The sequence below is a fragment of the Canis aureus genome, chromosome 12, assembly GCF_053574225.1.
Source record: "Canis aureus isolate CA01 chromosome 12, VMU_Caureus_v.1.0, whole genome shotgun sequence".
NCBI classification, from domain to species: Eukaryota; Metazoa; Chordata; class Mammalia; order Carnivora; family Canidae; genus Canis; species Canis aureus.
The window spans coordinates 39,900,350-39,913,023 of record NC_135622.1 but is presented as its reverse complement, the minus strand read 5'-3'; the positions used below and the strand labels follow the sequence as shown (position 1 = coordinate 39,913,023).

The following is a 12,674-nucleotide window of genomic DNA, read 5'->3' as shown; positions in this document are numbered from 1 at the left end:
ACATCCAATGTGAAAGAAAGAAAGAAAGAAAGAAAGAAAGGAAGGAAGGAAGGAAGGAAGGAAGGAAGGAAGGAAGGAAGAAAGAAAGAAAGAAAGAAAGAAAGAAAGAAAGAAAGAGAAGAAAGAAAGAAAGAAAGAAAGAAAGAAAGAAAGAAAGAAGAAAGAAAGAAAGAAAGAAAGAAAGAAAAAAAAGAAAGAAAAAGAAGAAAGAAAGAAAGAAAGAAAGAAAGAAAGAAAGAAAGAAAGAAAGAAGAAAGAAAGAAAAGAAAGTCAAACTATGTGTGAATCCCTGTCTGAGCCAAACAAAACAGGTTTTCTGCTCAGCCCACACCTCTGGTGGCAGCTTTCAGCCTGTGCCCTCAGGAACTTGGAGGACTGATGTTCAGGTTGCCCCTAGGAAGTGTCTTTCTGAGCAGATCCCTAGGACCGCCACGAAGAAATTCCAGAAAAGTTGCCAAGTGCTTCCAGAAATGCTTCAGTGTCATTGCAAATGTTGTGTCCAGGCGAGCAACTTATGATCTTGCTCAGTCATTTCCCTTTGATACTCTCGTTATTCGGCTATTTCCACAGGTTTCTGAGAATATCAGAGTGGGCAGCGTCTACTGTAAAACACTTTTTTACTCTCTCAGTAGCCAACCAGAGTCATGTCTTTCTCTTTGTGGTCATGAAAACCGAACCTTCAGTAAACCCCACACCAGTTTTCTGGGATATCTGACAGGGATTCTGGAACTTTCAGGAAGCCAGAGGAGCTGAGACAGTGCACAAATATGAAATGGGATTAATGCCTCCTTGTGACTTCGGTAATATGAAGAGAGGGCTCCTCTATTAAAAGTCCACTTGATCATCTCATATCTTTCATAATTAACAGAGGAAAAGAAAAGTGTGACTGGGTTTTAAGGAGTAGACTTACTCGGGGTCCATGCAGCTTCAGAATTTCAAGATCTGCTGATCTGTATGATTTGTATGGACCTAAGTAAAACACGTACCTTTAATAAATTCTCTAAGCACTGCCCTCGACTGAAAACTTTCCCAACTGCAGAGCTGTCGGACATTGATCACCCAAAGAAGAAAATATATAGGGAATTTCTGCACTTTCTAGAAGGAATAGATAAGTTGCAGACAGATGCCTCTGTATGGAGAAGAGCCTTGTGGAAGCTTCAACAGGAGATCAGGAGAGAGACTCTGGGAGGGTAGAGTACAAAATAAGTAGCTGCCTCACAGCATCTCCAGGCCAGCTGTCAAAACACAAGTGGTCTCCAGTTACATATACACGGTGGAACTTTAAAAGTTACAGGCTCAGCAGCTTGATGGTGTTCAACAGTCATGTGGGAGCTTTGCTCCTTTTTTATCTGGTTTCTTTAAAAGAGAAATGGAATGAGGGCCTTCCGAGATTTGGGGTAGTCCTCAAACATCTTGAGGTAGAACCTAAAAGACAAGACAGGAATAATTAGAACAAGCAGCGGTCAACAGTTGTGGTTTGCTGGGTCTGAAATTCTTGTTCCAAACCAACCTACAGTTACTCAGGGCCTCACTCTCGCAGAAGATGCCCATTTGCCCACCTCCTTTCTCCCTCCCGCATCCTCTCCTATAAATGTTGAAGCTTCTTATGATGGGAAATAACAAATAATAGCCAGAGGACACTGGCGGTGGTTGCACAGCTTTATGGATGTACCTAATGCCACTGAATGGTAGACCGAAAATGGCCGAGACAGAAGATTTTAAGTTATGTGTATTTTACCACAATATAAAAGGGGAAAAGCCAGAAAAAACTGCTCAATGAATTCAATTGGGAAATAAGGGACCAGAGACCCCAAAGACCGTGGGCAAAGTTAATCCTAGAGAACTGGTAATGTTCCCAGGAAAATGTCCCCTCATGAGGCCTGGGAATGCCAAGAAAATATAACCTCATATTCTGGGTTGAATTATGATCCCCCCACCCCCAATATATGATTGGAGTCTTAATCTGGAGGACTTACCTGGATACAGGGTCATGGCAGATATAATTTAAGGCAAGACAAGGAGTAGGAAAGGCCCTTAATCCAATTTGGCTGAAGGGGACAGGAGACCCCAGGACTGAGACAGACAGGGGAAGAGGCCATGTGGAGAGGAAGGCAGACACTGGGGACGGAGCTACAGACCATGGAACACCTCGGATTGCAGGTGCAATCAGAAGCCGAGAAGAGGCAAAGGAAGGATCCTCACCAAGAACCTTCAGAGAGAACGTGGCCCTACATACACTTTGATTTCACACTTCTGCCTCAGGACCCGTGAGAGAATATACTTCTATTGTTTAAGCCACTCAGTTTGTGGTCATCTGCTTTGGCAGGCCTGGAAGATTCATATGTGTTGTGAAATGGCTTTCGCCTTCAGTGGCCAGGCTGCCCTAGCTAGTTGAAGCTAGTAGCTCTCAAGTTTCTGTTAAAGTACCTTAATTTGAACTGGGGGACAAACAGTAATAGTACGTGACAAGAGGTGGCCGGGTTTGCGTGCTATGATTAGAGAGGTCTGATGAGTAGCTTCTCACAGAGCCCAGTTAGGCCTGTGGAAAGCTGCCCTCTGGCCCTCCCTCAGGAGCAGTCTGACCCAACAGGACAGGGCCAGGCTCCGGATTTTGTTGTCACACCAGCTGGAAACCTCTGGTGGAGATGCTACCCCTCCCCTGAGCACTAGTTGATGCCCTCTCTGCCTCTCTCTCTTTCCGCCCCCAGTGGGCGACAGACTGGGCCTCAAGACAGGAAGGAGAATGTGGACTGTCTTACAGGCTGGAGACTCTGCAGTCCGTCCCCACCAAGTCTAGGCAGTCACGAGGACAGCAACTGTTTCATTCACCTCTGACACATCTGCATGAATTCCACACTGTGGAAAATAACCCATTCTCGGTTTAACCTTCAAAACTACGAAATTAATCATTAGCCCAAATAAAACACCCATGCAGGAGCTAAAGGGGTCCCCCAGGTCCCGGTTCCAAGGCTGTTCCCCCTTTAGTTATCCCTCCCTCTCTCTGTGTCTCTCCAGCTGCAAATGCCATTTTAGAGAAAGGATCTGAAGTTCAAGTTCAAAGCCCAATAACAACTTAGAACAGTTCCCCTTGCAGGGATACCTGTAGTTACTGCTTTTGTCCCCACCCAACCCAGCGACAGGGTTTGGGAGGGAGGTGGAAGTTAGTAAGGCTTTAGGCTAGACCTACAGAGGAGAGGCTCTAAACCCCTACAATTCCTGGCATTCCCCAGGTGAGGGGACAGTCCTGAAATCACACCACATTAGGATTCACTCATCCTACCTTCCCAGGAAGCCAGCAATGACCTTGGCTATGATTTATGGAGGGTTGGAGTAGGGGACAAAGGGGAGTACCAAAATAAGCTCTGGTATTACACAGATTCTAGGAAAATAATCCTGGAGTGTCCAGGGCTCTCCGATTACATGAACTATTAGCACCAAACCTAGAATTAGAGATAATAGCCATACTAGACTAGACCAGGGGCTAGGCTTTTCCCTCGTTGTACTGTCTCCTGGCTGACCTCAGGATTATCTGTGAAGCAGTGGAAAGTGCTGCCCATGGAACACACTTTGAGAAATCTGGCAGAAGTGTCACCCAGCTAAATTCCAAGTTCAGTGAAAGCCTTCTTTGGTAAGGTGGCAGGTGGCTTCCCAAGTCACCTCAGGCACGCCTCTCCCTACATGGGTTTTGTTTTGCTCATAGGAAAAAAAAATGTTTATAATACCTATACCCAGCTAAATCCCAAGTTCAGTGAAAGCCCAGGAAGTCAGAATTTACCAGTGTGGATTACTGTATCAACCTTCCCTTATAAAAATACATGTCTTAGGTTTCCATATCTGACTCCAAGAGCTAAAAAACTGTTTGAAGAAAAAAGCTACTTGACTGCTGCCATCCTAATTGGAAAGTTTACCTATGGTGGTGAAAAGCTCGCAGCCCCAGGAAGCAAAGTGAGAAAAACGCAAATGCAAGTGCTGGGAGGGACCAAGTAGCCAGGGCATAGCCGATCCATTCAATGATCTCACCAAGGAAATTGGCTCCAGAAACATACGTAAACAAGCCACCTGTGTGCAGAAGAATGAAAAAGTCAATTTTCGGAACTGGATCACTGCCACATTAAAACTCCTCTGTTTTGTTCCAAAATACATAAAGGCAGTTATGACAAATAACTGTTGAGGAAAAGGGAAAAAGTGACAACAGCCTGTTGCCCTCAGAACATCCTGGAATCATGAGTAGCCCCCACTGCTGCTTGACAGGCTCCAGCCAATCTCTAGCAACTGCTGTACCACTGGCTCCGGACAAGTCCAAGATGAGGGGCAGTAGACCTGGTTTTGGTTTCATTCTATTAAATAATGTTTCCAAGCCATCCCTCACCTTCTCATTTCTCCCCTGGAACACCCATACAGCCTATTTCATGTTGGCACTCAGACAAAATAAAAAACACACTATGTAGCAATAATAAATATCTGAGTTGATGATAGAAGTTATAAGATTTTCCTTTGCCATTTGCCCTCCCACACCTGCAAAGGAGTGTGTATACTCTGTTCAACTTTAAAGAAGTGAGTGGGAGCTGTGAGAGCTGGTGAGATCTGCTTCTGCTGATTTTCAAGATTTACTTTTCTATCGAAACATATATGTCTGATATCAAACCTATAAGTAGAAATCAACATATATCCAATGATAGTAAATATATCCACTTTCTGCCCCACACTCAACTAAATTATTTCTTTCCATACTTATATAAAGAATATTTTGTTTTTAAATCATTCTGTAACCTATCTTAATAGTTGGAAATTAGCTTTGACAATCTAGCTTTTAAGAGAATTCTCTACTCTTTTTGTTTAGCTAGTTATTGAGTGAATATTTAAAATCCCAAAGCCCCTTAAAGTTATATTCCTTAAAGATGACACTGCCTCAGCAGTTCTAGACCTGTGATTTGCCAGGCCCTGGGAGAAACCAGGGCCTGAACTCCCGCAGAGGGTCTATAAATTGCCTGTGGTATATAGGTCTATAATTGCAAATGGTATATCTTAATATATGCTATTATTTTTGGTTGATGTAGACACCAAGAGGATGTCAGCAACATTTAAATTCATTTAAATGTGTTACTGAGTTCATTGTAGCTCTGCTTTATTAATAAATAAATACTAATACCATATTGTAATTTAGAAACAATTTTGATGCAAATAATAGGTTCCATTTACATCAAAAAGGATGAGAGCCATTAGCCTACACAAATACCACCTAAAATAGCAAAGGATTACTTGGACTAATTCACTCTCACCTCATGTTTGTCAACTTCACACCCTGGTTTCCTGGGAACAGTTAGGGTTTCAAATATGTAGTTATGGCAGGAAATATACACAGAACTGCCTGAGTGCTCACTAGATAAATCCAGGTCAACTGGAGAAGACAAGTCATACACAAATCAGCTTTATTGGATAACTCGAGAAGGACCAACACTCTGCACACATGATGCAATTTTCTTTGTTAACCTGACTGGGCTATAGTATGCCTTAGATATTTGATGAAACATTATTTCTGGGTATGTCCCTGAAGGTGTTCCAGGATAAGATTAATATGTGAATCTACTCACTGACTAAGACAGATTACCCTCCCTGAAGTGGGTGGGCCTCATCCAATCCACTAAAGGCCTAGATAGAACAAAGAGGCCAGGTAAAGGATAATTCACTCTCTCTGCCGGACTGTCTTTAAGCTAGGACATCAGTCCTCTCCTGCACACAGACTAGAACTTATACCACCCACTCACTCCCCTGGGTCTTGCTGATGACAGACCATGGGATTTCTCAGCTTCCATAATCATGTGAGCCAACTCCTCAGAATAAATCTCTTTATGAATCCGTATCTGTGTCTGTATCTATAGCCTATTGGTTCTGTTTCTCTAGAGAAGCCTAATACAGCACATGATAACCTTACCTACTGTAACGAGGTGGCAGTCTATTTCCACCTTACCCCAAACCTCGCACTCCCCCATCTTTAAGGCATTATGATGTCACAATCTCCTGAGGGTGGCTCTATCTTCCTTGAACTTCTAGGTTCAGATCAGGAACTCAAAGGTATTGTGGGGTGAGAAGGGATATGAAGGAGAAGTCAGGGGCAAATTGGGATATACTGTGTCATTTTTGCCCCTTCTCCATTTACTATTTATAACATAATCTAGGACAGGCTCTCAAGGAAGAGTGGAAATCTGAAGGGCAGGGGAGATATTACCTTGTGGAATCCTATAGATGACTTCTCCAGGCTTCCTGAGCTGGCGCAATATATAGTCACTATGAATGTTGATTCCCATTCCCAAAATAAATAAGAAGATACCTTGGCAAAGAAGACAGAGGGAAGAAGTTAAAAATATATCCGGGTTTTGGTGCTTTTTTCTCACAAGCTAAGTTTTTTTTTTTTTTCTAAAAATAAAGAGAAACGCATTTTATTTCAAATTCTGAGAATGCTACGAAGATATGACAAAGGGAGACCAATTAGCCATTGTCCCAAATTTGGGTAGAGAGGCCACAGTGTTTCATAGACCAAAAGACTGACAATATACAGTGTCACATGATGGAGGTAGGTGGGAGAAAAGAGAAAGGGACTAACACCATTGTCCAATACTTGAATGAATGAATGAATGAATGAACGAGTGAATAAATAAATAGCAAACTTTTGGCTCATTCATAAATAATTAAATTGTGGTTGGCAAACTCAACTGCTAATTCTAAACCCTTCTCCTTTGCTTTCCCCACTAAAGAGGCTGGAAGTCTGAAAAGTGGTCATGTGACCTATTTCTGCCACAAGGATATAAAGGGAAATGAATGTTCTTGGGGTTTCCTTGGAAATTGTTTTGCTTTTCTGATAAAAGGGCGGATGGGACCAGTGTCTCCACTTCCTCCCTCCTCTTTCATTGCCAGATGTGATGCCTTGAGCTATAGTAATGGTCTTGCTTGCAATCACGAAGTGGACATGATTAGGATGACAGGTAAACATGTTAAGAACAGTGGAACAGAAAGTATAGAAAGTTCCTGGGAACTTAATATCTATAAGCAATTAAAGGAATGCAGAAGCTGTCTACCTTTGGATATCTTGTTATATAAGAAATATAAAATTCTTATTTAAGTTTCCATGAACTGGTTTTCTGTGACTCACTGCTGAGAGCATTCCCAATTAATATACTCATTCTCATGAAAGTAACATGAGCCAGATTGGGGAGCTTGGCACCTCGCAAACTGGTTTCCACCACTGCCAGTTCATACACACATTCTTGTTCTTCCATTCATTGGTTCAGAAAGAAGCCCTGGTCTGAAGTGAGGAGAGCCAGGATTAGGGATGCTAGGGCTTGTACCTCAACGGGCACCTTATAGTCCAGAAACCCTCACTGTTCTGCATAGATGCCCAACTTCACCTCTCAACAATGTTGTTTGTGCTGATCAAAATACAGGAGGCAAAAAGCAAGAAAACTTGAATTAAAAACAGATCTACTCTCACATCATTTGCTGTAATAGGAAAAAAACAATGATTTGCAATCTTGTCTAGTCCAAAGATCATTGGCCATTTATGGTGACAGATGCTGACTACACTTATCTTGGTCTGCACTGAATAATATATAGAATTGTTGAATCACTACGTTATGCATCTGAAATTAATATTCAACCATACTTCAATAGTAAATTTTTAAAAATTATTGTTCTGGAAGAAAGGGAAACTGGAGAAAGACCCCAATGGCAGGAGGTTGAAAGAAGGAGGAGAGAGAGCGTGCACCGATGTGGACAAAGTGGAAACCTTGGACTCATTGTCTGTGCGTCCTCAGCAAGTCACTGGCCCTCCCTCAGCTCAGTTTTCTCATCTGTAAAATGTGGATTTGAATAATACCTATTTCACAAGGATGAGACAAGACTCACTCATGTGTTCATTCATTCATTCATTCATTCATTCAACTAACATTTATGGAGAGCTTACAATAGACCAAGCAATATCCTAAACACCAAGGATACAGTTGCGGGAAAACAGTCAAGGTCTGTCCTCATAGACCTTATATTTTATTTTATTTTATTTTATTTTATTTTATTTTATTTTATTTATTATTTTTTTTAGACCTTATATTTTAGCAGAAGAAGACAGAGATGAATTCAAATAATTAAAACATTTTAAATCATCGAATGTCACTGCAAAGCAGAAAATCATAGGATCATGAGATAGAGAGTGAGCTGGGGAGGAGAGGAGGTGTCTCTACTTTAGATGAGGTGGATAGGGAAAACTTTTCTGAAGATTTGGCATTTTGTCCTGTGATTTGAATAATAAGAACTCACAGATCTGAGGGAGAGCAATCTGGTATAGGAATTAGCAGGTGCAAAGGCCCTAAGGCTAGAATAGGTTTACTACATCTAAAAATGGAAGGAAGGCTGGTGCAGTTGAAACTTTGAGGGAAAAGTGAGAAAATGTGGACAGAATGATAACTACAAAAACACACTAAGCATTATAAGCCTTGGTGAGAAATTTGGATTGGTAAGTGCAAGAAAAAGCTACTGGCATGTCTGAAGAAGGAGAGAAATAGGAACTGATTTCCATTTATGATTGTTATGAAAGAAATATGTTATGTGGATTAGAAAAAATAAGGAAACCAAGACAGCTTATACCCAACACCCAGAAATCACAACCATTAAGCACCTTAGTGCATACTCTTCCAGATTTTCATTCTATGTAATTATCTAGGCCATATTTCAAATTCCCCAGATAGCCTAAAAATGCTTCTTACAGCTAATTTGTGAAAACCAAAGTCCAGGATAGGACCACACCTGGCATCTGGTCATTATCTCTTTTCAGGCCATTTTAATCTTGCCCAAACCCTTTTTTTTTTTAAGATTTATTTACTTATTTTGGGGGTGGGGGATGCACGTGTGTGCACAGGGTAGGGGGGCAGAGGGAGAGAATCTTCGAGCAGACTCCTCACTGAGTGTAGAGCCCAACGCTGGGCTACATCTCATGACCTGTGCAATCATGACCTGAGCCAAAACCAAGAGTCATATGCTCAACCAACTGAGCCACCCAGGCGTCCAATCCTTACCTTTTAAAAAATTGTTCAGAGCACTGACTTCTTGAAAAGACCAGACAGTTGTACCTCAGAATGTCCCCCTTTCTAGATAAGACTGGCTCACTTTCTGAGAGTGGCATTCAATTTATTTCTTCATTCTCTTTATTTCCTGTAAACTGGCATAAATCATTTCCCATAAATCATTTCCAACAGGAAATGATGTTGAAATGATGTTGAAATGATTCAACATACAGTTAGGTACATTTCTTTGTTTGTTCTCAATGTTAGGGAAGTTTCTTCTATTTAGATTTTTTTAAAGTTTTATTTATTTCATCTCTACACCCAACCTGGGGCTCAAACTCAGGATCCCAAGAGCAAGAGTTGCTCACTCCACCAACTGAGCCAGCCAGGGTCCCCCATTTAGATTTTTTTTTCTAACTAAATTATAAATTTTCATGATTTAAAGGGCAAAACTATATTGAAAGAAAAGCTCTGCCTCCCATCCCATTCTTTTTCCCCCAGACCCTACATGTCACCTTTTTAAAATTAGTTTCTATATTTTAAAAAAAGATTTTATTTATTTATTTGACAGAGAGAGAGAGAACACAAGCAGGGGGAGTGGCAGAGGGAGAGAGAGAAACAGGTTCCGACCTGAGCAGGGAGCCCGATGAGGGGCTCGACTCCAGAACCCTGGGAGCATGACCTGAGCCCCCCAAGCACTCCAATTAGTTTCTTTTTTTTTATCAACCCAATATTCCTTTTTCCAGTTTTACACACACACACACACGCACACACACACACACTTCCTTTCATCATTTTTACATGAAAAGTAGCATACTAGATACACTGTTCACACTTTTTTTTTTTAATTTAACCACATAGTCTAGAGATGTCTCATAGGAGCACACAAAGATCTTCCTTGGTTTGGTTTGGTTTGGTTTGGTTTGGTTTGGTTTGGTTTGGTTTGTTTCTGTGGCTCCAGAACACTCCACTGTGTGCATGGATCAGCATTCATACAACCAATCCTCCAGTCGTTTGTATTTTCAGACGTTCACTGGGACTGCTGTATGGAGCAAGGACTATATCAAAGGCCAGGGCCAGTGGCAGGAAGCTGCGAAGGTCACTGTGGCAGTCCCAGCAAGTCCCAGCAGTCCCATGATGGTTCGGACCAGGACGATGTCAGAGCAATAAGGGAGAAGGAAGAAGGGAATTCAGTCGGCACATGTTATGGAGCTAGATGCAGCTGTACTAAGCTGATAGATAAAACTTGATGTGTGATGTAAAAGAGTTAAGAATTAAGGCTAATCCCTGCATTTTGGTTTAAGCCAAAATAATGTGCAAACAATTGAACCTTTCTGACTTGAGTTCCTCTTGCAGATAATAAAAAAGAAAATTCAACAGTGTTTTCTACTATTTTAGATAAAATGGTCAGGAAAAGTCTCTTTGAGGAGGTACAAATTGATAGAGACCTAAATAAAGTGAGGGACCAACCTCCATGAGTATATGTGGACAGAACATTCTAGACAGAGGGAACAGTCTGTGTAAAAGCTCTGAGGCAGGACCAGCTTGACTGTTTCAGGCCTAGCAGGAAAGCCACTGAGGCTCCAGCATAGTAATTGGATGAAGGTAGGAAATGCGGTCGGGAAATCAAAGTGGGACCAACAACATTTGGGCGTCACAGGCTCAGGCAGTATAAGGAATTTGTATTTTGTTCCAAGAGTAACAGAAGTGCTCTAAAGGATTCTCAGGTGCGGAGTGACATGTTTTTCAAAGAGCTCTCTGGCTGCTTTATAGAACAAAGACCCAGGTGGCAGGAGGAAAGAGGAGAATGGAATTCACTAGGGGGTTATTGCAGTAGGGTGAGGAAAGGTGATGGGGATTTAGGCTGTGGGAAGTGGTATTCACTGCGGTGTGGGTAAGAAGTGGCCAGGTTTACTTACCCAGGCTAAACCGTACGTCCATGTACCACTCAGCAGGGTACTCAGCACAGTAAATCAGATAGTAGCCTTGGAGAAGTCCATTTCCTGCGCAGAAGATAAATCCTCTGACCACGAACACAACTGGAAAAGGCCTCCCTCTAGTGAGCAATGAGTAAATAAATGTCCTGGAGACAGGAAAGAACGGTCAGGATACAGAGTTTAAAAAAAAAAAAAAAAATCAAACAATGAGATGAAACAACAGACAATTGCATCAAACCCATTTTAAAAAATAATTTTCCCTTGAACTTATGCAAAAAAGAACATTATTATTCCATTCTAGAGCACTTATGCTATTATTTGTCTTGCTTCATTAAAATCCTTAGTAGTCACCATTTATTACCTTATTTTATTCTCCAACCAGCCTTGAAAGGTAAATTTCATCTCCATTCACTAGTTAATAAATTCAATCCTATGAGCCCAGGATTGGAGCTCAGCTTTATATCAATCTACAAACGAAACCCAGATGACAAAGGAGAAAGAGAGCGCCTGGCTTGCCCCTGCAGCAGTGAGATGACATTTTGATAGCAGCCATTCAATCATACGGCTTTCTATTTGTTGCTCTGATATGATTTAATTACCAATATTGTAGCATTTCCTAGGAAGTGGACCACAGAATCTCTCGAGAAAAGAGATTCCTCTAATTGTTAGGAAGCATGAATCTAAAGGAATCCAGGAAAATGGGATTAAAAATATATAAACCGCCTCAAAATAAGAATTTGCCCAAGATATAATGCTAAATACTAGACATCAACTACATCTTCTTTATCATTTTTCTTCTTTTATGGTACAATATAATAATCATACAGGTGAGTTCATAAACCTATGTGAATAGTTGAATGCATAACTATTAATTAAGCACCTACATAGTCACTAAACAAGTTAAGAAATAGAACATCCCTTCACCCTGAAGCCTCCCTCCCTATTCACCACACCACCAACACCCAAGAAGTAACCACCATCCTGATTTTTGTAATAATCTCTTCCTTTTGCTTCTTTACAATTTTACCACATTTGGATGCATCCCTAAAAATGTATTTTGTTTATTTTTAATTCCATATTAATGGAGTCATATTCTGATTCTTAGAGTATCTATTAATGTCTTACTTCTATAATTTATCCTATTTCTCAGACTTAAGCATGTTGTTGTATATAAGCTATAGTTCATATATTTTCATTGTTATGTATGAATATACCCATGTGTTTATCTATTTTATTTTAATGGATTTTGGGTTGCTTCCAAAGTCTTATAAGCACTCAGAGCTGTTTTCCCATTATTTAATGATTTTACATTTTCTGTTTAAACCTTTGATACATCTGGAATTTCTTTTGTTGCAAGAAGTTAGACAGGAATCAAACTCAATGTCTTTCCTAATGCTTGTAAATTTATTAAATTCTTTTCTTTCATTGACATGCACTCCCATTGGTATTATATACTACATCATCATAAAAATTGATTCTTTTTCTGGACATTTGATTCTGTTCCATTGATCTGTTTATTGCCAATACTAGACTGTTTTAATAATTATACTTTTAATATATGTCAATACTAGGTGGGGCTACTTTTTTAAGCAAATTTTACTCCCAACGTCGGGTTCTAACTCATGACCCCAAGATCAAGAGCTGCATGCCCTACTGACTGAGCCAGCCAGACCTGGGAGGGTGGGGA

At 40.8% G+C, this 12,674-nt stretch overlaps 1 protein-coding gene across 2 annotated transcripts in view; it reads right to left on the bottom strand.

Moving 5' to 3' along the window:
- Positions 1-223: 223 nt before the first annotated feature.
- The window catches only part of SRD5A2 (steroid 5 alpha-reductase 2), a 39,526-nt gene continuing 27,075 nt past the window's right edge, over positions 224-12,674 (bottom strand). Inside the window, exons 2-5 of one of the 2 annotated variants that reach the window (XM_077843684.1) lie at positions 10,970-11,133; positions 6,227-6,328; positions 4,021-4,059; positions 224-1,425 (exon numbers count right to left, since the gene is read on the bottom strand). In XM_077843684.1, coding sequence (XP_077699810.1) covers positions 1,346-1,425; positions 4,021-4,059; positions 6,227-6,328; positions 10,970-11,133 — 385 coding nt within the window. In that variant the 3' untranslated portion in view covers positions 224-1,345. Of the gene's footprint in view, positions 1,426-3,908; positions 4,060-6,226; positions 6,329-10,969; positions 11,134-12,674 lie in introns of both variants that reach the window. The other variant, XM_077843683.1, reaches the window with a different exon arrangement.